The 25,297-nt window shown below is 37.6% G+C and overlaps 2 protein-coding genes across 2 annotated transcripts; one reads left to right on the top strand and one right to left on the bottom strand.

The window, feature by feature from the left end:
- The first annotated feature begins 6,003 nt into the window (after window positions 1–6,003).
- On the top strand, window positions 6,004–16,655 carry LOC128528156 (uncharacterized). The gene is made up of 4 exons (XM_053500912.1): window positions 6,004–6,421; window positions 10,967–11,069; window positions 12,688–12,780; window positions 14,448–16,655. The coding sequence occupies exons 1-4, from the start codon at window positions 6,083–6,085 to the stop codon at window positions 15,731–15,733; spliced, it is 1,821 nt and encodes a 606-aa protein (XP_053356887.1). The 5' UTR covers window positions 6,004–6,082; the 3' UTR covers window positions 15,734–16,655.
- Window positions 16,656–21,177: 4,522 nt separating this feature from the next.
- Window positions 21,178–25,020, bottom strand: LOC128527392 (C5a anaphylatoxin chemotactic receptor 1-like). Its single transcript, XM_053499717.1, has 2 exons — window positions 24,912–25,020; window positions 21,178–24,170 (listed from the first exon to the last, which is right to left on the bottom strand). The coding sequence occupies exon 2, from the start codon at window positions 24,163–24,165 to the stop codon at window positions 23,116–23,118; it is 1,050 nt and encodes a 349-aa protein (XP_053355692.1). The 5' UTR covers window positions 24,166–24,170; window positions 24,912–25,020; the 3' UTR covers window positions 21,178–23,115.
- Window positions 25,021–25,297: the final 277 nt, after the last annotated feature.

Genomic DNA, 25,297 nt, shown 5'->3' with positions numbered 1-25,297 from the left:
TAGTTTGGTGGGTTTCCTCCAGGTACTCCGGTTTCCTCCCACAGTCCAAAAACATGCAGATTAGACTAATTGGCCTTAGTGTGTGCGCCTTGTGATGGTATGCCTCCCTCGCCCACCCCCCCAAATCAGTCAAGGGGGCCCAGGATAATTAAGAAACTTTAACAAACTTTAAAACGATTATACTCTTTTTCTTACATTTTTTATATTTTTTATATTGTTTCGCTTTATTAGCAACTGATAACTATAAACGTAACAAATATCTTCAATCTGAAAGAACTTTGGCAAAAGACTAACCTCCGGTGGTGCGGAAATGACAGATATTTAGACCGTTATTTAGACAGTATGTAGCTGGGAGAAAATGTCAAATCCTTATTTAAGGACAATCAGGTCTCAACATTCAGGTTAACTTTTTTTGTAGCTGTATTACAATTCATCAGGGATACAAATCGAATCGAACCGCGATAATATCATCACTAAGGACCCTCTGATATGATACAATAGTGCTGATTCCAATCGCATTGCAATTTAGTTAGTATCACGGCTTTATAAATGTCCCGATTTCTTTTTTTTATAACAAACTTTTCTTTTATAATAAACAAACCCTACCTCGGGGTCTGTGTCGGTGGAGTTTGCATGTTGTCCCCGTGCTTGGTGGGTTTCCTCCTCGTACTCCTGTTTCCTCCCACAGTACAAAGTCATGCAGAATAATCTCTACTGTTTATACTGAAGAGTAATGATTGTATAAAGAATCTGGGGGCTTTTACCAGCTCTGAAAAAAATAGTCTGGCTACTTACCACCAAGCTGATTAGCACCTTAGCTGAGGGGCGTCAAACTTAAATCCTGAAGGGCGACAACTCTTTTCTTTTAGAGAATGACAAATTCAGGATTCTTTAGCAGTCAGTGATTCTTTAGGGAATCAGCTAATGATTTGCGTCACATTGTTGTGTTAAATAAAGTAGAACATTAAACTCTGCACCGCTGCAGGCCTAACACATAAGTCTGACACAATTAGCAAACCAACTAATTAACACTTTACACAAAAAACTCTGACGTTGCTTTATGCTAAAAAAATGTGCAGTAGAGATATTAATGAAAATGACTGTCAACTGCGAGTGTTAGTGTTGTGACAGAGAATCATCGAGGGTTCATAGAAGAGTAAAACAGTATTGGAACACAGCCGAGCAAAGTGTGTGTTAAGTGAAGGGAAGAGATTAAGCACTTTATGTACCTTTGAAAGCATGACACGGGGGAGTGTGATGATGAGAAAGATTGAGTATTGTATGTGTTTTTATTTGATGTCACATGCTGGGATTGGTTTTAATTTCACTGAGTAAACTTATCTCGTTTGAATCAGGTGCTTTGCTCGATCACTCCGACTACAAATCGAAATTGCACAGTTACTGAACTTTTTCTTTTATTACGACAGCGTGCTTTGTTCTTCTGTAATCTTTAAACTTTCTTTTTTTTTCATTTGTCCTTTGTCATGAGTTTGATGTTTAAGATTTTCTCTCCTGTAGTTTGCTGTGTTTTCTCGGTTCGAGATGCTGTCTTCGGTATTGCTAGAAATGAGCGACTGCCTGCTGCCTTTTCTTTTTCTATTTATTTTTTTCTCCGTATGGCATTATCTCCTTTTCTTCCAGGTCCAAAAGATAATATTACACTCATTACAAATCATTTCTTTTTTTCTTTTTTTCTTTTTTTTTTTTAAATATAATTGCTTCTGTCCTGTGTGGGCCATGTGCAGAGAGACTTAAGTCCAAAAGTTGATATTAATGCAGGGATGGTGCCTATTCAGAGTTTGTCATAAGTAGCTCCCTTTGCTGTCCAATTCTGATTTCATGCACATTTGGAGCTTATGCAGTTCTCCGATTTGTCTTTAAGACGAGATTTTCCAGTAGTTTAGATGTATGGATAAATTCCATAGTTTCATTAATGAACACTACAGTATATGGACAAACGTATTTGTCAAAACCTGTTAATTATTGAATTCAGGTGTTTCAGTCAGACCCCTTATCCCCAGTGAAGGACAATCTTAATGCTTCAACAAACCAAGACATCTTGGATGGACAATTCCATTACTTCCAACTTTGTGGTAACAGTTAACAAGGGAAAGGTCCTTTTCTATTCCAACATGACTGTGCCCCGGTGGACCAAGCAGGGACGATAAAGACATGGTTTGATGAGTTCAGTGGGGTGAGTTTGGACCTCAACCCCACTGAGCACCTTAAGGATAAGGACTTCTTGTCTAACATCAGTGCTTGACCTCATAAATTCTCTACAGAATGAATTCCCACAGAAACACTCCAAAATCTTGTGGATAGCCTTCCAAGAAGGGTGGAAGCCGTTATAGCTGTGAAAGGGGGAACAACTCCATATTGAAGTGTGTGTATTTGGATACAATGTCATTGCTGGTTTGGCCAAACACTTTTGACTATATAGTGTATTTATAGTCTAAACTTTAGGTTACATTGACATTTTGGACAAATTCAACTTTTTTTAAACCAAGAAAGCAATGGTTAGGTGGTAATTCAGTATCGCATGGAACCAAGATGTAATATTTATTCAAACCCTGCCTCATATGCAAACTCCAGCGTATCTTCTGAATAACGCTCGGAGTTACATCTGAGGTCTAAATAACACAGTTTCACTATTAAATCATCCCCCTCTGGCTGGTCAATTCTGAATATCTATCTTTTTCTTTTCTGTGTGTGTGTGTGTGTGTGTGTGTTTATCTTGCATTCCATACATAAAACTGTATTTATAAATGATTCTGATTTTTTTTTCCTATGGACCATTTATCATCTTAAGCATCTAAGTTAATGTTTTATACTTTTCTTTCCACAAATGTTCACCATTACTGTATTTCATCAGCATTGAAATGTTTATTGTAATCAGTTCTGCTGGTGTCTTTGACCAAAATTATTTTGTGATCTGAATCAGACAGACTTGAATGATACGGTTAAAGTTGTTTTTATTAAATCACTTGTTAAAGTCAGGATGCACGCTGCATTGCGTTTCTTGTAAATCAGCACATTATTGATAGTAGATAATGATGATGATGATGAGTATGGAGAAGTGCTGAGTCTTTTGGTATCACACCATGGTAACACACAAGCATCACTTCCTCTGTAGTACTGTGACAGACATTTGCACATGAATCCAAGTAACACTCTTACGTTTTTCTCGTCCATGTACTAGAGTTCTGAACTTTTTTCCCTCCGAAGCACGATATGATTTAACCCGTGTAGCAAAAGTTCAGCACATTTTTTTTAATGCACGTTTCTTTTCTTTTTTTTTTTTTTGTTTCACTTTATTTTTAGAGCAGTTTTGATCTCTAGGACAGAATGATAGATTTATAATATATGAGTACATATGCACTGTATGTGTATGTAGTGTATATCTGCAGTGTACACTGACACAGAGAGTGAGTCTGCGCTGTGCGCCGGCCTCCTCTCGACTCCGACACACTTTGCCTCATAGAGACTGAGTGGCTTTCTGATTTATGTGAAATAGAAAACAGGTTGAATAAAACACTGGAAAAAAATTCAAAGACGTGTCTGTGCAGTTGTTTCATACACATCTGTAGTAGCTTTAAGGAGCTTAATTAGTTGCATTGGAATAAATATTGACCCATTTACAATAAACACAATGTCTGAGGACTATAATGTTTATTAAATGATGATTAAATAATGTTTAAGTGGGTATTGTTTATTAAATGATGGGACAGCCGTCTGGGTCTGGGAGTCTAGGAAGACTGAGAGGGACGGGAATTTGGAAAAATATCCTATTAGCTCGCTTCCTACTTTTCTTTAAATCTTTTCACAACAGGGAAAAAAATAATATATATATATATATATATATATATATATATATATATATATGATTATTTTAATTTATTTTAAAATAATTAAAATAATAATAATAAACTGCTGATTTCTGAGTCTGCTAACTCTAAATGAACTTCTCCTTTGCAGAAGAGATACGTTTTTTTCTTGCCTTCATGAGAGATTTTTTTTTTTAATAAGCACCAGTTTCATCATGGTGCTTAATGGATTTTGTAAAAAAAAAAAAAAAAAAAAACTCCACATATATTTATATTTTTCTTTGTGAAACGGTTCTCACAAGTTTAGTTCCAGAGAATAGAAAGAGTTTAATTTATACTAAATGCACCATAATATTAAAAGATCCCAACTCAGTGTAACTCAGAGCATCATATGAGGCTCAATTCTGAAGTGCACTTTTTGTACAGAATAAGGGTTATAGAATTTTGCCCCTATTACTTACAGTGTACTCGAGTTCCGGGTAACAAACTACACAGTCGGTGTGCAGAGCGGAAAATGCATAACAACCAAGACTTCTTGTAATTTACTTACAGTATATGCACCACAATTTTGATTTAAGACATAAAAAAAAAACTATCACTTTACGTGACACAGTGACCTATGAATTATTTACAGTAACCATAAAAAATTTAAGGTATGGACCAAATGATGAGAGATGATCAGCCTTTTATCTGATTAGTATACTGCTAATGCTAAATGCACAGTGGTTGGAACAGACGAGAGGGGAAATGAGGTTGCTGCAGTGGTTGGTACACAAATAACAAATTTTTAATAGCATCTTTAGGCACTTTGCAGTCTGTCACAGTAAAGCATTTCCAGTTCTACAGAATGTAATTTAATATAAAGTAATGAAGGGTGCCTCAAGACTTTTGCACAATACTTTCTGCTTATACAAACAAAAAACAATTGTTTATTTCTTAATTTGTTCATTAATCCAAAAAGTGTTTTTTTTTTTTTTTTTCCTTTTCAAGCTGTCTGCTGTCTCTAATTGGTGAATTAAAGAAGGGTTTTGTCTGTACCTTGGTCAAAACGTTTCAATAATATATTTACATTTTATACATCAAAGAACCTGAAACCAGTCTCATACATTTTTCTGTATGTCTGTATGTCTGTCCCGCCAGATTTTTTCACAGCATCACAGAAAACTGGCTGGACAGAATTCAATGAAACTTTTGCAGTACGTAGATGTCTGCTTGAAGTTTAACCCGCACCATAAATGAAATCATCATGTTGAGTAGTGATGTTATGAACAGCTATGTACCGGATTTAATAATCTACTAATGCGCTACTCGCTCAATGTACATAAAGAAACACCGATAGATATTAATTAGAAAAGCTAAACTGAATATTTTTAAGACATAAAAAAACTGAATATTTTTAAGACATAGTTCATATTTTTACTTTCCTTGTAATAACAGCGCTGAAGTGGTATAACATGCTGAAGTCGTTTGAAGACAAAACTTCATCTTTATCCGATCTGCTTTTTCCATTTCTCATCGGTGATTCACTCTCTGATTACCGAACAGGGAGTGTATTTGTCTGACGATGAAAGAAGTGCAACTTAGTGTACACGATACTCAACCTCACAGAGTGTGTTTTCTTTGTATTAATAAGTTAGACAGAGAGTTCTGCCATACAGAAAGACAGACAGAATAGTACATACTGTAGGCTTCAACCTGAAATAATATTATCACAGATTACATTTAAGCTGATTAGATCATTTATAGGTTTAAACTTTTAATTATTTCTACATTTTTTTTTCCCTGTAAATGCTGGGTACTTACTCTAGTTATTAATAAAATAAATAATAATGAACTATAATAATGGCGCCATAGTGGAGTAGTGTTTAGTGTGGTATAGGCCTCGCACCTCCAGGTTCCAGGTTCGATTTCCACCTCAGGGTCTGTGTGCATGGAGTTAATGTGTTCTCCCTGTGCTTGGTGGGTTTCCTCTAAAGACATGCAGGTTAGGCTAATTGCCTCTTAGTGAGTGAATGTATGTATATGTGTATGTGTGTGTGTGGATAAAGTGGGTAAAGCTGTAGAGATAATGAGTGTATACAGTCTTGGTTCATTCATGCGCGTTGTGGGAATGGACCTTAGACTCTGCAGCAGCCAATAGGATTGAGTCGCGCTCGATTCCTCTTCATATTCATGACTGCAGCAGGAGCTCACATCCAATAGCACGAGCGCCGAGATGAATATTCCAAGCGGGAGCGTCGGCTCGAGCGCACATCTGGATGCGCGGCGTGACGAGAGAAGGAAGCGCTCAGTGCGAGTTCACGTGGAGAGACGCTGATCAGACGGTGCCGAGGAGAGGGATATGCTGTGTGACGTCACCAGGTGCTCGTGTTAATGAGACTGACGGTGTTTTTTTTTGTTTTGTTTTTTTAAATAAAAGAAAGCGTGTCCTCATGCACCGCGGAATCCCTCGCCACATGACAAGCCGCAATAAGGAGCTCCTGGAGGACATCGTGTCCAGCCTGTGGGAGCTGGAGACCGCCAGGCAGAGACAGGAGAGACTCGTGCTGGGTGTCCTGGCAACTGGAGGAGACACCGAGACTCCGACATGGCAGCAGGTCAGTATGACAACATCTGCATCCGGGTGCATGAACATGGGGTAGTTTTAGTGTCTGAATTCATAACAAGCGCACGAAGCGGTTATAATGCGTGGGTACATCAGGAGCACACGGCGCGTAATTGGGTGAAGGATGATCGCGCATTTTGGACACATTTAAAAAAAATTCTGTACATTTGCAAGTGCATGCATCTATCATTTTTTTTTTTTACTTTATTTTATTATTATTTATTATTATTGCCTTGATATTTCACAGCTGAACGCATCCCACTCTCTGCCCCTTTGTAGTGTGTGTGTGTGTGTATGAGAGAGAGAGAGGCTATTTGACAGGTGAAATTGATGTGTCTTTGGGATGGGGGTGGAGTTTGGACCAATTTTTAATGGTCCATTGTTCCTTTCTGGTGATCACCACAACTTAAACAAGTCCAAGTGCGTTCTTAACCATGCACTATTTTGTAATTTCAAAGAAAAGAGAAAAAAGAAAAGAAGAAATAACATGCACGACGCTATTTCTTTATGCAGAGAAGTGCATAAAACAATAAATATTTGCATTCACAAAAACGTTCGTGCATCCGGGACTTGGCAGCAAAAAAAAAAAAAAAATGTTTAAGCAATATATAAAATAAAATAAAAAACAACAAGCAAGCAAACAAAAACAAAAAATAGGTCTGCTGATAAACAAGCTGCGCTTCAGTGATGCACGTGCAGCGCTGACGTCACTCGCAAACACTCCACCGTGCAAGGGAAATGATATAATGAAATAATCATATAATTAAATCAAAGCAGCCCCACCCCCCCTCCAGGTCCCCGCCCTACTTTCGGGAGATCAAACAAAAGGCGCGTGGAGTGGAATACTAATAGGTTCTATCTCTCACGGGACAGCGCGCGCCTCGTAGTCACGAGCCCTTTGATCTCCCTGAGCCAGCCAACCACGATACGCGTCACTCAAATGAGCAGTCAGAGGCACGCGACCCAGGAAAACACCACACAAACACACACACACAGGAAAAGGTTAAAAGATAACTAAGATTTACCACAATTTTTACACAGAAATAAAATGTACTAAAATCTCTTCACGATCAAATAAATTCTTAAAAAAGATAGAAAGAAAGAAAGAAGTTTTTTACATCATAATTTTTCCACACACACACACACACACATATATATATATATATATATATATATATATATATATATATATATACACACACACACACACACACACACACATTTGGGGAAAAAAATCCATATATGTGAAAAAAGTATGATGTAAAAAAATAGCATGGTTTTGTATTCTTCAATATATTTTCATATTTTTTCCCTACATTAAATTAATTACACATCAGTTTTTCTACATGTAGGACATTGTTTATCTGTATGTGACTGCATGTAATTAATTTCTTGTTATATGTAAAAAAAAAAAAAAAAAAATTCACATGAACTTTTTGATATGATATCCACATGCATGCTTTTTAAATATGTTCTTTTTTTGTATGTGATTTATTTTTTACATTTTCATTTACCACATTTGTTACATGATTACATGACGGTCCATGAATACTTCAAGTGCATTTTAGTGCATAACACAATAAAAGGCACTGCATGTTCTCCACAATGCATATGTGTTGTGTATTTTTCTCTTCACAGTTGTTCTAGACTCTGACCTCTTAGCATAGTTTTTTTTTAGATCCTATCCCGGGAGTCTTAAGGCATGAGGCAGGGTACACCCTGGACAGGGTGCCAAACCATCAAGCACAGATGGCAGCACTAACCAGGTATGAGTCAGGTGTTGGCTCATTCCCAGATCAGCGATAACACCGATACAGTAGTGTGTCTCAAACAGCATCAGGCACTGCATTAATATTGCAGTTCTCAAATCATTTTAATACTGATGCTTTCGTGTAGAACAAGAGAGCTTTTCAAGCAGCAGAAAATTTAGAGCAATCCACTTAAGTATACTACTGAGTGAACATTTCCCTAAGGCAAGCATAAAGATTAGAGTTGAAACATAAATTATTACATTTCAATGACATGTAATCCTGTGTAAACAATTGAATTAGCTCATTAGCTCTTTATGTGCTGAGCCTCATTTTATATAATTAAGATTAAGATAGATTAAAACCTTACAGCAGAGTAAGGTGATTTTTTTTTCTTTTTACACATCTCGGCTGGGTTCAGAGCACAGGGTCAGCCAGGACACAGCACGCCTGGAGCAGATGGGGGTAAAGGTCTTGCTCAAGATCTCAAGAGTGGCAGCTTGGTGGTGCTGGGGCTCGAACCCCCGACCTACTGATCACTGAGCCAGAGTCTTAACCTTTGTGCCCAATTCAGCGGAATACATGAGCATATGAATAAGTAGATGCTCAGTGTCTTAAAATGCCATCAGTCTCAGTATTTATTATTTATTTGGATTTTTAAATCAAACCTAATACCTGATTCTCCAGCAGATTTTCCCCCATTGCTGCTCGTTTAACATTGAATATTATGTGTGTGTGTGTGTGTGTGTGTGTGTGCGCGCGCACACACCTTGACACAGCTATGAAGATTAATTATGGAAAAGTCCCAAGGAAACAGAGTTCATATCTGAGCTGCAGGCTGTTTGCTTTTGATTGCAACATCATCAAGATTGAATTTCACTTTCACCGGAGAACAGAATTCGTTTAAATCGCTCACTTTAATAATAAATAAGCTGAGACGACCGGTGGAAGTCTGAAATGACACAAGCCTGGCCAAACCGCATCATTAATACACAAAAACCTGGTCTCATTACTGCTTCTTATCCCACGCTCTCTTTCCTCTTGTCTTCCTCTTTCATACCCGGCCATCCATCACAACTAAACCCCGTTGCCATGGTTACGAGGCAGCGTTAATAGGGACATGGTCGCGTTTAATTTTAGACACTGCTAAACTGGGAATGAACACGACGTCAGGAAAGTGAGACGAACTTATCTGAGGTGAACTCTGTGAAAGTTGGGACGATGTGTTTGTTTCAGTGAGAGAGAATGTGTGTGTGTGTGTGTGTGTGTGTCTGCAGAGGTGGCAGGATTACACAAACTCAGTACTCAAGTAAAGGTACAAGTACTTGTCTAAACATGTACAAGTCGAAGTATCTCTTTAGTTTTCTTCGCTCTGAACACTCTGTCTACACACTCTGTATTGTAAGTGCAAAAGTACAAGTGCGGCAAAAAGAAACAGATTTTTTTTCTTCCTGACTGAGTTACTAATGTACAGTATTTCAAAGTGTTTTGAACACTTGATGTTGATACAGTTGATAACATGAATGTTCAAGTCAAGGAGAGGTTTCTTTTCTGCAATCTAAAATGTTCTAAAAAGAAAACAAATTTTAACACAAGTTATACAGTACATGAAAGATACATGAAAAAATACTTAAGTACAGTAACAAAGTATTTGTACTTTGTTATTTGCCACCTCTGTGTGTGTGTGTGTGTGTGTGTGTGTGTGTGTGTGTGTGCGCGTGTTCAAGAAGGATCAAAAGCAAGGATTTACACAAGTTATATAAAGACAGATCACAGAACAAATGTGTTTTTATATTATTCTGTAGGCTGTAGGTTATGGATTTTATGGAAGTACACAATTTGACAACTACGCATGACTGAATACATGGGGGGCGAGGGGGGGGGGTGTTCAGGAAAAAGCCAGAAAAATAAGATATATGGACATAAATCATTATCATGTACAAAATGAATAGGATTTAATATTAATGTGTTTACTGATGTGGAAGGTAATTAAGTTCATTTAATTTGTTACTGAACTTAAGTACAGTTTTCATGAGTAGTATAAGTATAAATAAATCCTTTTTACTTTTGCTCCACTACATCCTACAGCAAATATCTGTACTTTCTACTTCACTACATTTGTGCATGGCATTGTGTTACATAACCACAGTGCTGTGTAGCATTTGAAGCCACCTACTGACTGGTAAATCTGTTTTAAAATATGCTAGTGCATGATTCGCCTTCCCTCTGTGAAACGCTCCATCGTGTAGCAGGTGTTTGAAACCAGAAGCGGTTGTTTGTTTGTTTGTTTGTTTGTTTTTCGTTTGTTTGGTATAATAAGCATGCACCGTTCCTTTAGCGCTATCAATATCCAGTTCTCATTCAGCCTAAGCATCTCCACTAATTATCCAAGTTTGGATAGGGAAGGTTAATACATTATGCATGGCTTTATAGACGTTGCATAGCAACATTTTGATTTTCTGTCTCTCAAGGATGGAAGATCTTTACCATTGATTTTCCTTTAATAAGCTTTCACTAATTTGAAAATGATCAAGCAGATAAGAAGAGACGATATAAGAGTGTAGGTGTGTTTAATGTGCTAAATATGTACCAGTATGTGTGCATAATAATGCTAATAAATAGCTGAAAAATGCTTTTATGTCGTTTTAGGTGTCTGTGTAATTTTTTTGTACATTTTGGTGTTCAGTTAATGATGTCAGATTTGTTAAAGTTGGGGAAACACCTGAACTTGGAGTAGGACTGCAAACCCTGACACTGATCCACCTTCATGATGATGATGTGTATTGCAGAAACAGCTCAGGGATGCCCCTGGTGGTGTACTGGAGGTACTGCAGCAGCAGCTCAGTGAATTAACTGTGGACCCCAACACAGAGGACAGTGTGTCTAGTTCAGGTACACCAATGTGTGGTATGTATAGTGATCTTTTGGATAATGTATAAGTCTATTGATGCTGCTCTACTGTCTATACTAGTTCACACAGTGTTTTTGATCAAAAGTTGCCTGGAGTGAATTTTGTATGGATATGTTTAAAAAAAAAACAAAAAAACAAAAAACAGGCTACATCAGTGAAAACAAATTGGATTTTTTTTTTTAAAGAAAAACACATTGTATGCCTTATCATTTTTACAGTTTAATGTTATTGTGAGATCCATAAAACATGTTATTCCCTGTAATCACTTGCATTTCATATGCCTTTGAAGTTAATAGAACAGAAGATTGAAGCTTTTAACAGAAAAACTGCTAAGAGTACAGAGTTAAAAATTTCTGCAAATATGAACAGACCACGGTTCTACTTCCGGTTTAATCACAGCAGTAACTCATGTGTATTGTACCAAAAATAGACACTGCAGAGCACTTTATACCAATATTAACAGTTATACGCAGTAGTCTCAGTGTGTAAGTGAGTTCACAGTCCAATACAGTGGAAAACAGCTCTGAGACAAAATGGCATCAGGGACAACACTGTTACATTTGACGTGTGAGATTCATTTCCTTAGGCACAGTAACGTTTTTTGGCCACATAATGGCAGTGTGGGGAAAGGGGCCAGAGATCCAGTCAAGTCAATTGGTATGCTTTACATTGTATATTCGTGTCAAAGGCGTACAAATCTTACTTTGTTTGGACTTACGAACGTACTCCCAGTACAGAACTGTAAACTACCTGTAAACACGGCACAGAAAATCAAATGCTTGCTTCTTAGACAAGGCTGAATCCCAAATCCCTCTTTAGCCCCTGATCAAGGGTGCTACTTGGTTTCAGGGACAAGGGACCCTACATACTGTATTGCACAAGCTTCTATAATGAACTCTATTTGGGATTTGAGAACCCCGGAAATTAGCTGCTGTCTGTTGCTGATTATCAGTCACCAACTCCACCAGTCTGGAAAGGGAGCAAAATAACTGTTTAAAAATAAACCAACAAATCATAATCTGTTGATTAATAAAGTTGTAGAACTGTAGTATAAATGCAATATCACACTCGCCCTCATGCCTACAACTGCAGTACAGCCGTGCTGATATTCAGTACAACAGCATGCCCGTTAGTGGTTAAATGTGTCATTTTCATTACATCCAGAATTACTGACTATTACAGAAAACAAATTAACACCTTTTACACAAACGAGCTTAGAGAATTCAACAGCACTGTGGAATAAAATACAAGACGTACTAGAGCACTCTTATAAGCACAACATTTATTCAGCCCCAAACTGCTCCTTTGTGCTCGCCATTGCAATATTAAAAACTTCAAGAAGGCTTATTTTTCCTTTGATTCTCTATAGTTCACATCTTTGTCTTGTTCATTATGATGGAGAAGGTTTACTGGTCAGAAAATAAAAAAACAACATGATTGTACAGTAGGCTTTATAATCAACATTGTCAGACCCATGGTTAATCTAAACTCTGTTTAATCCATCATTTCTCTTGAAGTGTGGAGTACTGTATATACTGATCTTTATTATTACCATTCTGCACTGAGATATTGTTTTTGACATTTTCTGTATGTCCTCAGGTTTCTACGAGCAGAGTGAGATTCAGTCCACTTTAAAACACTCGAAATCTTCACCAAGTCTTTCTTTTTACAGCCACAGAGGCAGATCAGCAGGTCAGTCTGTACTCCAGATGTTCACTCATCCATCCTCTATACACATGATTGTCTTATTTATTAGTAACTCTAAATGTATCTTTACTGTCTATAATAATACTGTATAATGTTTAAAGTGTTAATTAAAAGTAATATTTTTCTATTTTGTTATAACAGCTCTCAGAGTTTCCCCAAAGTGTGTGTGTGTGTGTTAATGCTCCAGCTGACCCTCATATAATGCATTTCTTGCATACTGTACCTCAAACTGCACATGTTTCACTCCTCCTCCTAAACATGCTGTTTCACTGTCTGTGTAAATGAGCTACTGCTGAGCCAGAACCTTTTTATTTCTTTTTTTTATTTTGTATACACACACTGGAGATCCTTCTGAAAAAAAAGTGAATTCTGCTCACACATACTGTATATTTATTGGTGGCTCAGTGATTGGTTTCTCTCCTGCTATGCGGAAGGCCCCGGGTTCAGATCCCAGGTTACGCCCAAAAACCCCAGTCACTGAATGCAGTGCCGGTCCCAGGCCCGGATAAGGGGAGGATTGTGTCAGGAAGGGCATCCGGTGTAAAATCTGTGCCAAGTTGTTGTGCGGATCGGATGGTCCGCTGTGGCGACCCCTCGTTGAGGGAGCAGCCAAAGTCCAATAAAGTAATTATGCTCTGTTGTTAGGTAGACTATTCTTCTACGATAGTAAGAAGACTTTTTATTTTTATATTGTTAAAATTTAATCCAGAGAAACAAATTATCTCATGTTAAAGCAGCTATAAAAAGCACTCATCTGTTTTTTTCTGTCTTTTCAATTTGACCCTCAATTTTACAATGAGAAACTGTAAAACATCAAAGTCCTTTGTTCTAGTGACTTTACCTTAGCAAGAAACCTGCTATTACAGACTGCTCACACTGAAGACTCCTCTCAAAAATGTTACACCATATAAACACACAAGATTTCCTAGCACACAAGTTTAATAAATAAGTACAACAATCAGCCATAACACTAACTCATAACTTTAACACATTAACATTGATTATTAATTATATCCCAATAAACTGGTGATGGCGTCATTGGCACTCAAGGCTGACCAACACTCCAAATCCTCCAAACTCCCAACTCCTAATTACATCAAGATCTGCTGGGCAAACAAGGCCGATCCAAAGGAACCGTTGGCAATGTCCTGGTGCCAGACATCAGAGACATCATGCCCTGAGGGGCCAGAGCTGCCCAGGTGGCACAAGGAGAACCGAAACAATGCCGGACATACTAGTTTGCATTGTAATGTTATGGCTGATCAGAATATGCAAAGTGTCCACCATACATACCTTTTAAAAAATGCTATTTTTATAAAAAACAATAATGCCTAGAGCGAGCACATTAAGACAAACCTGTGATGTTTACTGTATACTGTATACTGTACAATCAAATGTGTATATACTAACAAGTTCAGTAGAGCTGCATAATCTATATTTTTTAATAATATTACAAAAGGCTTAAATCTACCTTCAGAATTAAACCTGTAAAGAAAGCGTTTTGACGAATCACAAGATTCATATGATCTGACAAGTGTAAATCATTTTGTTCACAATAACGCAGTCTAGTTCCTTGACAATATCATCTCAAAAACTTGTGCACAGTTTGTCATCTCTTTATAGTGATACTGAATTTGCTTCCTCTTTCCCAGAAGACGCCTACATGCTGGACTGGGGGTCCCAAAGGGTACGACCCTTGCGTTCGTTTCTGCCTCGGTCATTCTCTGCCCCCTATACCACTTTAGAAGGCATTGCAGAAGGAATCGAGGATGAAGAGGATGATGATGACGATGGAACTCTGTGGTCAAAAGGTCAAACGGCAAATGGAGAGGACGTGAATGAACCGCACATGAGTCCCATTATGAATTTAAATAAAGATGGTGGCCCCATTGTATCCCATGCTGATCATCAGGTTCCCATTGTGGAGGAGGACGAGGAACCTACGGCAGAGGACATTCAGCAAGCAATGCGTGTAGAGACTTATATTTTGGGTCTTCTGCAACGCTATTGCATCAACCAAACACCCACCTCTCCTACTCCTGACTGCTGGCAAGAACTGAATGCTTATCCCTCTGACTATTGCGAACAACCTGAAAATTCAGAGTGGCAGCAATGGGAATTGTGTAACAATGAAAAGGAATCGCAAAATAGGTTGTATCTGGAAGATGAGGCTAATCGATTCTCACAGGCTTGCAAAGATCTAACCTTTTCCATAGAGCCATCTAGTATCATTGCAGATGTAGACTCACGTTATCTTCATCATTCCATTGTTTCTCTAACTTCAACCTCTGAATCTCCCAAACAAGACTGGGAATCTATATCTCTGGACATGCCACATCAGCTGCCAATAGCCAGAATGTATCAGGAGGAAAGCTGGCCGCAGAAACATCTTAAGACAATTAGCCAAGCTCAATCAGAAGGCAACTTCCGATCCCAAGGTTTTTATACCAAACTTGAACAAGAATACCCCCCACAGGGCTGGGATATGGATATGCACCGCTTTAATGAAGACTATATGTCCAATCAGAGACTCTGGAGCTCCGCGGCAGACCTCGGTCGAGAAGAGAAGGCAATGTTTTGTAGAGCGGAGGAACGACCACCGAGAGACGCAAACCTGCCATTACAGATCACCCCACATTTGTGTCTGGAGTACAGTGAGCACGATCAATGCATTGGGAATGATATGAATGCTAGAAGAACTCAAGGAGACGGATCTGACTCCACGTCGAGTGAGACGTGCTCACCCGGGTCCAGCTTAAAGTCAAGTGACTCTGATGAAAGTGGGGGCCTAGTGTGGCCTCAGGAAGTGCCCCCTGGTGTGCCTTCTTTCTCCCAGAATGCACCTACTGCCATGGTCAGGATCAAAGCCTCACATGCACTGAAGAGGAAGATCCTGCGTTTCCGCTCAGGCTCGCTAAAAGTTATGACCACTGTGTAGTCTCAGATATGAAATTAGAGATTTGTTTGGGATATGCTGTGCTTCCAGGGTTTGATGGTGTAATGATGATAGAAAGTGGAAATCATCTGAGCACCAAAAGCTGGATTTAATACATGAACTTACTGTATTCTGACCGAGTTGAATGTTGAGTGACATCCTTTGTACAGTTCCCATATGGTTTAATTATGGAGGATTCTCAGCACACAAACATAATTTTTGGTTTTCTGGATGAGTGACTTACAGTAAATACTGTTCTTTCTTAAAATTATTTTTGAATTTTGGCCCTTTTGGTTTCAATCATAAAAAACAAACTGATATTTCTGATTTGTGGATTTCGCTGATGTTTAATCTGTCCTGGGTGTCACAATAGAGCAGCAGGCATTGTTTCTGCTTTGTCATGTCTGAATGCATTCCTGTGGATAGTCCAGCTGTCCTTCTCCTCCTACAACATGCTTGTCAGTGTATTGTGGCTTTGCCGTTGACATTTCCTAATTTGTATTCTTGGAATAAGATCAACATCAACAACAACAACCCTGTCCAGGATAAAGTGAATGAAGACCAATGAAGGAGGATCATGGGCATGACGCTTAGAAATACCACATTGCACCTTATTTAAAAAGATTTCTCTTGATATTGCTGAACTGTGATAATTAAGACACATTGCCTCTTTTGGGGGCATATGCAAGATGTACTTACTGCAGGAACGAAGAAAGATTTTTTTTGTCTCCTAGAAGGTTTTCCCTCCACTTTTTATGATGTACCTGACAATAACCATAGCCATTGGTGGGCAAAGTATACAAATCCTCTATGTGAGTAAAAGTAGAGATACACCAAGTCAAATATTACTCAAGTAAAAGATTACATTTACATTACAGTAACATATGCAAATGTTTTAACTCACTGTTGGCTAAACCATAGTAAAAGACGCTCTCTCTCTCTCTCTCTCTCTCTCTCTCTGTCCATATCTCCCTCTCTTGCCTTCCAAACTGTAAATGTGCTGTTTTTGTCTGCTTTCTCGGATTTCAAACACCTGCTACATGATTGAGTGTTTTTTATTTTTTGGAGGGAAGGCAAATCACTCAATTATGTATAATAGGCAGCAGGTAGCGATATTACCGCTTCATACACTACACAACACTGTGGTTATGTGACAAAACGTCATGCACAAATGTAGTGAAGAAGAAAGTCCAGGTATTTGTTGTTGGATGTAGCGGAGTAAAGGTAAAAAGTATGAAACTAATAAAACTACTCAAGTAAAGTACAGATATGTGAAAACTGTTCTTAACTACAGTAACACATTGATTGTACTTAGTTTCATTCCATCTCTGATGACATTATTTTTATTATTTACCCTTTTTTTCAGTTTTGTTGTATGTAAGTGAAATTAAATCAGGGCAATTCAGAATTTTTCCTCCAATAACAACTAATCCCATGTCAAGCCATATGCAGTTTATCATAAACAGATATCGATTTACCCTTATGAATGTTTTTTATGAATTGAATTTTTCTCTAATTTTTCACTGTCATGCCCAGTGATCAAACACCATATGGACATCCTGATGTAGTCACTGGTAAGGACGGGAGACATGCTCTCCAGCCTCTAGGTCAAGAATAAATAAATCAGAGGCTCGTCTAATCCCCCCCATGTTTTCATCCTGTCTCTGATAATACAAGTTTATTTGTGCCCTTGGTGTAAAAACGAGAAGCTTTTATGAAATTAGCTGGGGTTGCTGTATGAGTATGAGCTCGATGCCACACAGTGAAACAGCTGTGAATGTGCGATGTGTATCTTGTGATAACACTGCTGACCTCGATGTGAGAAATAGCCATTCCGACAGTCGTAAAGGACATTGTACAGAGTCTTGTACATAATGAAGCTTTGTCTTGCCTGCTGTTTTTATATGCCAGCATTTTTTTTTTTTTGTCTTTGCATTTTCTAGTTTTTGGAAAAGCTTTCTGATGCATGATGATAATAAACGTTTTATATTAAACATCACTGTTCATTACACATCTTGCCAATAAATACCACACTGTGGTATTTATACCTCAATTCTATTCCTAATGTCTAATGTCATTTTAATTTCTTTGAGAGGCGTTTAAGTCGAACCGGGCCTTTCCTGCACTTGTGCAGAATAACAGAACACCCTTCTTTCTCTATAAAATACCCTGTTACACTAATGCACTTATCCCAGCGTTTCACTAGTGCTTGGACACCATCAAGAGAGAAAGTTTTTTCAGTACGCTGGACTGCCTGCCTTATAGATGAAACCCTGGCCTTCTAGGAACTCCTTAAATGGCCCAAACATGTAGAAATGTCCTGGAGCAAGGTCAGGACTGTACAGTGGATGTGGCTTGGCCCTTAGATCGAGATGGTCATTTACCACATACGGCCGTATTTAAAATGTTTTCAACGTCATTCACAAGAAATTTTATCACAAGTCTCGGTTTGAATCGAACGCCCCCTCATATTTTGCACTGAAACTTCAGTATGACTTAAATATGAATTTTTTTTTGACACTTGTTACTACTTTTTTTAAATCATATTACATTTTGCTGAAAACTTAAATTAAAAGAGATTAGATTACGCGACAAAATAGTGAATAAGAAAGTACAGGTATTTGTTGTCGGATGTAGCGGAGTAAAAGTAAAAAGTAAAAAGTATAAAACTAATAAAACTTCCCGAGTAAAGTTAAGATATGTGAAAACTCTACTTATATTGAATGTACTTCGTTACCTTTCATCTTTTATGGGTTTTTTTAGTTTTATAGATAAACTTATTAAAACTTACATTAAATTAGATAATGAATAATTTTACTTTTAAACACTGCTCGGTAAACCCACCATACAGTAAGTTTATAAATTGCACTTTTGAAACAGCACTTCTTTCCTCTCATAAGCTCCTGGTACACACAGCATTGCCCATGTCTAGGATTCTCACTGAATGAAATTAACTATCTAGGCAATAACAACACAGATTTTTAGCCACAAATGCAAGCTAAGAGAAAGTAATTCATTTTTTTATTTTATAGATTTGTGTTTGTGTGCAAATTTTAAGTGCAAAAGATGTGATTGCATAAATATTCACTTCCACTGCTGTAAAACCTCAGTCACCATTAGAATTGTCCTCGGTTATTTAAATGGAGTTCACCTGTGTGTAATTAAAGTGTCATGTGACCTCAGTATAACTCCATCAGGAATGAAGAAAGGATCCTTTGTTTTGTTAGGAAGCGTATAGTACAAGCAACCAGCATGATGAGGAAGTTTAGAGATTTAATTAATATGCAGAATTAATTAATAAGCAGGCAATCACATAAATATTGTTTTAAAGTTATAAATAACTTTTGCATCCTTCAACATATTTACATTACTATTTTGACCTGACTTTATTATTATGGGCTGTTTACCAAAGACATGGATTCCCACTTAAGTGCATTTAAATTCTGGGTTGTTACATTACAAATTATGGAAAACTGATGAGATGAATACCTATTTATACACTTTGATAGCTGGGAATACTATATATATGAGGGGCAAAAAGATATATATTTTTCCAATATGTTTAATTTGTGATGCTGTAAATATTATGGGAAAAAACACATGCAAGCATGGTGAGACATTAATATTACCTTCCACATTTGAATCTACAGTTTCAGATCCATAAAACATTCAAATGTGGAAATGACACTGAAGTTGTTTACTGAGTGTTGAAACTTAAGCACGAAAGGCCTGAGAAAGAAAAAAAATTCAGCAATGTTTTCTCAGTGGTGCGAAAGGCCAGGCTGTAAACTGATATATGAATTTTTCCTAAAGGTACATTTGCACATTTTTTTTTTAAATTCAAGCACCTTATTTTGTACAAGACAAACTGGGAGCTTTTGATTGTGCAGGATAACAGAACACAGTGTATAAACTCCCTTAATTTCTCTATTCTGTATAATCTCCTGATACACTAATGCATTTATCCAAGTGTTTCACTAGTGCTTGGACACCATCAAGGTAGAATGTTTCAGTACACCGGCGGACAGTACAAGGTCAGGACAGTACGATATGACTCCCAACCGGTTAAAAGGGTTATCGCTGTACTGTGCTTGGAGTCTTCTGCAAACATGAATCACTTTTACACCATCTCAAGTCCCAGTTTGACTTGAACGCCCCTTATATTTTGCCCTGAGATTTCAAGACTTTGATTGTACAGAACAAACAAAACACAATAATAGGAGCAAAAACTCTCATTGAAAAAACCCCCGCAGGCAATCACGTACACTTTTGTTGTTTGTTTGTTTATAAATAACTTTTCATCCTTTAACATATTTACATTAATATTTGACCTGACTTTATTATTATGGGCTGTTTGGTGAAAACATGAATTCCCACTTGGATACCATTTTGAAGTGCATTGAAGTTCTGGGTTGTAGCACTACAAAATATGGAAAACTGATAAGATGATACTTATTTATACACTTTAATGAGAGACCTAGCATCAGGACAGTACAGAGGATGTGGCAATAACACATTTTTGCAGACCTATTAATCACTTTTACACCATCATTAACAGGAAATTTCACCACAAATCCCGGTTTGACTCGAACGCCCCTCATATTTTTCACTGAAACTTTAAGAGATGGTTTTACAGTAACATTTTCTTAAATCCTCTCACACTCTCCCTGAAACTTGCATTAAATTATATTATACAGTAAAAACCTTTACTTTGAAACACTGCTCACCATACAGTAAGCTTATAATGTGCACTTTTGAACAGCACCGTTTTCCTCTCATTAGCTCCTGATTATATGTAGTTTATTATCTGGGCAATAATAACACAGCTTTTTAACCACAACTGCAAGCTAAGTGAAGTTTTTTTTTTTTTTAATATAGATTTGTTTGTGTGTGCAAATTCTAAATACAAAAGATGTGATTTCATAAATATTCACTTCCATGGCTATAAAACTCCAGTCATCATAAGAATTATGGTGGAACACATAGAGAATTAAAAAAATAAAAAGAATATTCTGTTAGAACAACAACCAGCATGATGAAGAACTAAGATCCAATAAAACACTTCAGGACAATGTTCTGGACAAGGATCAGTCTGGAACCGGTTAGAAATGATATTCCAAACTTGGGAATTTTACAAATCATCATTAAAGCCGTTATTTAAAAATCGATTGTATTTAGTCGAATCTGATCGCTGGAATCACCAGGTTTAACATCAACAGGAATTAATATGCAGGCAATCACATACTTATTGTTTTTGTTTATAAATTTGTTTTTCCTTTAACATATTTACATTAATATTTTGACCTGATTTTATTATTATGGGCTGTTTAATTAGGACAAAATATGGAGTTTATAGTTCAAAATAAGTTTCATGAGATTAATACCTCTTTAGCCTCCATGTTAGAGACTTACTGTATAGATTATGCAAAAACATAACAGGCACAAAATCAATAAAAGTATTTTTTTATTTCAATAGTTTTACTTGTAAAAACATACATTTGTGCAAAATAAATGAGTATGCAGTTGAAAAACAGACGGACAGGCATGCTAAGAAACGAATATTTCCTACATTGCAAGTTTCAGATCCGTAAAACTTTCAAATATGGAAATGGCACTGAAGTCGTTCACCGAGCACAGAGGAAAAACTTTTTTTTTCTTTTTCTGGGAATATGTTTTCTTAGCGGTTAAAGATTAGACACGAAAAGGCAGGTTAAAAACTGATAATTTAATTCTATCTTAATGTACAATTGAAAAGAATTTCCAGGCAGCCTATTTTGTGCACAGGGTGTTCAAGTCAAACCGGGACTTTTGATTGTACAGAATAACAGAACAGTTATGAGAGTAAAAGCTCTATATAATCCCCTGCTACGTTAATGCACCTATTCCAGTGGTTCACTAGTGCTTGGATACCGACTGAGAGTATTCCCAGTTCACCGGAGCCATGATCGGACTGTCTGTCTGATTCGCATCTGAAACGCCGGCCTCCCAGGAACTCCTTTAATGGCCCAAACATGTAAAAGTGGCTTGGAGTGAGGTCAGGACTGCAATAACTACCAGCCTATAGCTCCAGTAATGTACAAGTGGTGTTGGTGAATGATTAATTGTGTTTACAGTTCCCACACACAGTCAACAGTAGTTGACAATTTATCTGTTAATTTTAAAAACAAAATAATTTTTGAGGCGTTCTACTCGCTATTCATAAGAATGACTGCAGCTGCTTCAACCAGGATCACTATTTATGAATCAGTGTTATGCCTTCATTCACCAGAAATATCCTCGCAAATCCCAGTTTGACTTGAACACCTGATGTATTTAACCACTAAGGCACCACTGTTCTTGCTGCCTGAACTTGCAATGAAGCTGTATCGTATTTGATGATGATGATGATGATGACTTTCATAATTACTATATCTAGCATGATGTACTTTACCTATTAATAAAAACACATTTTATAAATGTTAGATTTCACTAAATGTCACTTGACTGAACTCTGATTAAGATTAGGTTTTTGTTAGAAGAAGTGACTGGTACCCATGCTGGTCTCTAACACTTTGAGTTTGCTCAACTTCCTGTGTGCCGTGCTGTCATTTTGCAATTTCAACATAAGCAGGATTTTTTTTCCTACTGTTAAAGCAGTTAAGAGATCCAGCTCAAACTAGTCTGCATCTACGTGAAGCTTGGTCAGGTTACGCCCTTAGACCTACATTCCTGAACTTAACACTGTACTGTAACTACTATTAAATGCAACTTACCTGAATAAATCATGCCAGTCATTACAGAATTTACTTTATGCTGAAAGACTTGGAAGAGCTACCCTGGGAAACTAACTACCCCGGGGAAGTCTGGGCACTAGGCGAGGTACCACCAGGACAGGGTGCCAACCGATCGCACGGCATAAGCATGCACACACTCACACACTCCAGGCAATTTTAAAATGCCAAATAGCCTAATCTGTTTGTCTTTGGAATGTTGGAGAACATCCACCATGTGTGGGAAAAACTTGCACACCTGCAGGTGTTTTTAATATCTAAATTGTTAATTTTAAAAGAAGATCTAAAATAACAATAAAAAATATACAACAAGTGAGTCTTTTTAAAACGTATATGGCAACATACAGAATATTTATATCTGATTATTATTTTTTATGAATAATCTTCAGGTTTAATATTCATGCTGTAATTCTGAAGATTTTACTAGACCCTTTTCTATAACAACTAACCAAGTCAATGGAAAAAACCCAACAGTATTAAACTACAAAAATGCTGGAAAGGGCTCTGGAATCGGTGTCACACTCTCGAGTTCAGTTCGTTGTTGCACATTCAATGGATGTTTGTCATTGCGCAGCAGAGTATGGTTTTTCTGGTAGCCACTAAAACCATCTTCTCTCAGTAGTTTGTGTCGGTGGTGCTCTTGGTGATTGATATGCTGACCCCTCGAGTCGGCTCTTCGGAAGCGAAGTTGAGGACGCTCTTGAGTGTCTTGGTAAAGCTCTCTTTAAAACCACGGCCCAGGCAGACATAGAGCAGTGGGTTCAGGCAGCTGTTAAAATAGGCCAGGCAGAGCGCTAATACCTGAGCCAGGGAAAGTTTGACACTTGTTTCATCCATTGAATGGGGCAAGCTTAGCACAATAGTGTCAATGATATGCAAGGGAATCCAGCAAAAGAAGAAGGTAATCACTATGGCTAAGATGACACGCACAGTCCGGGCTGATCTCTCGCTTTGCCTCCGAGCTGACGTTTGGTGTGTCCTCTGGTATACTAACCAGTGGCTGTATGAGATTATCAGGAACGGCAGCAGAAAGCCAAGCAGGAATCGTGTCACAACCATGGCCCAGGCATGCGTCATGTTTGCGTAATGGCCACGACACATTAACTTTGTCCCTGAGAGTCTTTCCTCCATATGGATGAACTGAGGAATGCTGCCAACGAGTGCGAGCATCCAGGTACCCAGACAGATCCAGCGAGCCAAGCGTGGCCGCCTCCTGTTCTGGCACCAAGCGGGCCGTGACACCAGGATCCAGCGGTCCAGACTGATGACTGTTAGTATCAGCACACTGCAGTACATGACCATATACAGTAGACCGTACAGCATTTTGCAAGCCAATGGACCGAAGGGCCAGTGGTGATCTTGAGCCAGGGGCACCATGAGCAGCGGCAGGGATAAACAGCACAGCAGGTCGGTCAAGGCCAGGTTCAGGAACCACACGGCATTAACTGAAGTGGGCATCTTGAATGCCGTCACCCAGACGACCAAGCCATTGCCAGGGACGCCCAACAAGAAGACGATCGAATAGGATATCAGTGCAAACCAATGACGCCAGCCGATCACATCGTCAGTTTTTTCAAAGAGCGTACAGTTTTTAACACCGCCGCATGGGTCTGTGAAGTTGATGCTATCAAAGGAGATGTTATAATCGGTGTAATCATAATCCATTTTAGCTGTGAGAGGAGGAAGAAGAAACAGGAAGCAAGCAAAATTAGGACAAACATAAAAAATAATGCGACACAAATCACCAGTAAGGGGTTTGTTGGGACTTGTTTTCATCTGATTGACAAAGTTTAACATAAACTCCAATTTGTAATTTTTTTTTTTTTAATGTTGTTTATTTTTAAACATAGTAGTTCTACTACTTTGATAGAGAATTGAAAATTTTTACCAGTACATCATGTTTAAATTTGCGAACCAACACAGCAACAAAGTTTTTTATTAAATGGTTGTATTGTATTTTAATATTCCTAGAGAGTATTATTTTTATGGGGACCATAATGCATCTAATAAATACAGTAGTAATAGTCATAATTAATGAGGTACAAAATATAGAAAGCATTAAAACGGCAGAAGAAATATTGTCATAAAACCCATTTCAAATACCCATTAATTTTTATTAAACTACTTTCCACTATAAAAATATAAGTAAATGCATAAATACATGCATACATACATACATATGCTTCTGAATTAAACTTTACACAATAATGTCTAATAATAATAATAAAAAAAATAATAATAATATTTCCTTTTCTGCTGTATAATCTGACGAACAGTATCAGTTTCTTCCCCGATATCAAGACACTGATGTTTGCGTTTGTCAAAGAGACATGACAAATCTTGTAGAAAGCAATAATAAGAGCATGTATACTGTACATAAGTACAATAATACTTGGAAATCAGTCACTCACCTGTAGTTTAACCTCAGAATAATGAAGTGTGAGAATCGTGAAGCTCAGTGTCTGAACTGCTGTGTCACCTCTTGTGTCTGAACTGCTGTCAGTCTCGTGCAGTTTGTATTTACTGAGCTGGAAAGGATGTGGCTTGGTCATACCAGCTATTTATAAAGCCAATAACAGTTTTCCGCCAAAGCAGAGAAGTGCATATAATGAAGGAATACTTGAATAAAGGTATAGGTGCACTAATGAAGGAATACTAGCCTATTTTTTAGGAACAATTCATTAAAACATTTCAAATACGCATTCATTTTTATTAAACTACTTTCCATTATAAAAACATAAGTAAATGCATAAATACATGCATACATACATACATACATATGTGTATGTATACAGTA

Source organism: Clarias gariepinus, chromosome 7 (genome assembly GCF_024256425.1).
Source record: "Clarias gariepinus isolate MV-2021 ecotype Netherlands chromosome 7, CGAR_prim_01v2, whole genome shotgun sequence".
NCBI lineage: Eukaryota > Metazoa > Chordata > Actinopteri > Siluriformes > Clariidae > Clarias > Clarias gariepinus.
This window is presented reverse-complemented; position numbering and strand designations above follow the sequence as displayed.

What these genes read in the sequence shown, in the direction of transcription:
- LOC128528156 (XM_053500912.1), top strand. Translation starts at nt 6,083, where the DNA reads ATGCGCGGCGTGACGAGAGAAGGAAGCGCTCAGTGCGAGTTCACGTGG. An exon ending in AGACTCCGACATGGCAGCAG is followed by an intron (nt 6,422 to 10,966) that starts GTCAGTATGACA and finishes TGTGTATTGCAG; the next exon opens with AAACAGCTCAGGGATGCCCC. An exon ending in CCACAGAGGCAGATCAGCAG is followed by an intron (nt 12,781 to 14,447) that starts GTCAGTCTGTAC and finishes CCTCTTTCCCAG; the next exon opens with AAGACGCCTACATGCTGGAC.
- LOC128527392 (XM_053499717.1), bottom strand. Translation starts at nt 24,165, where the DNA reads ATGGATTATGATTACACCGATTATAACATCTCCTTTGATAGCATCAAC.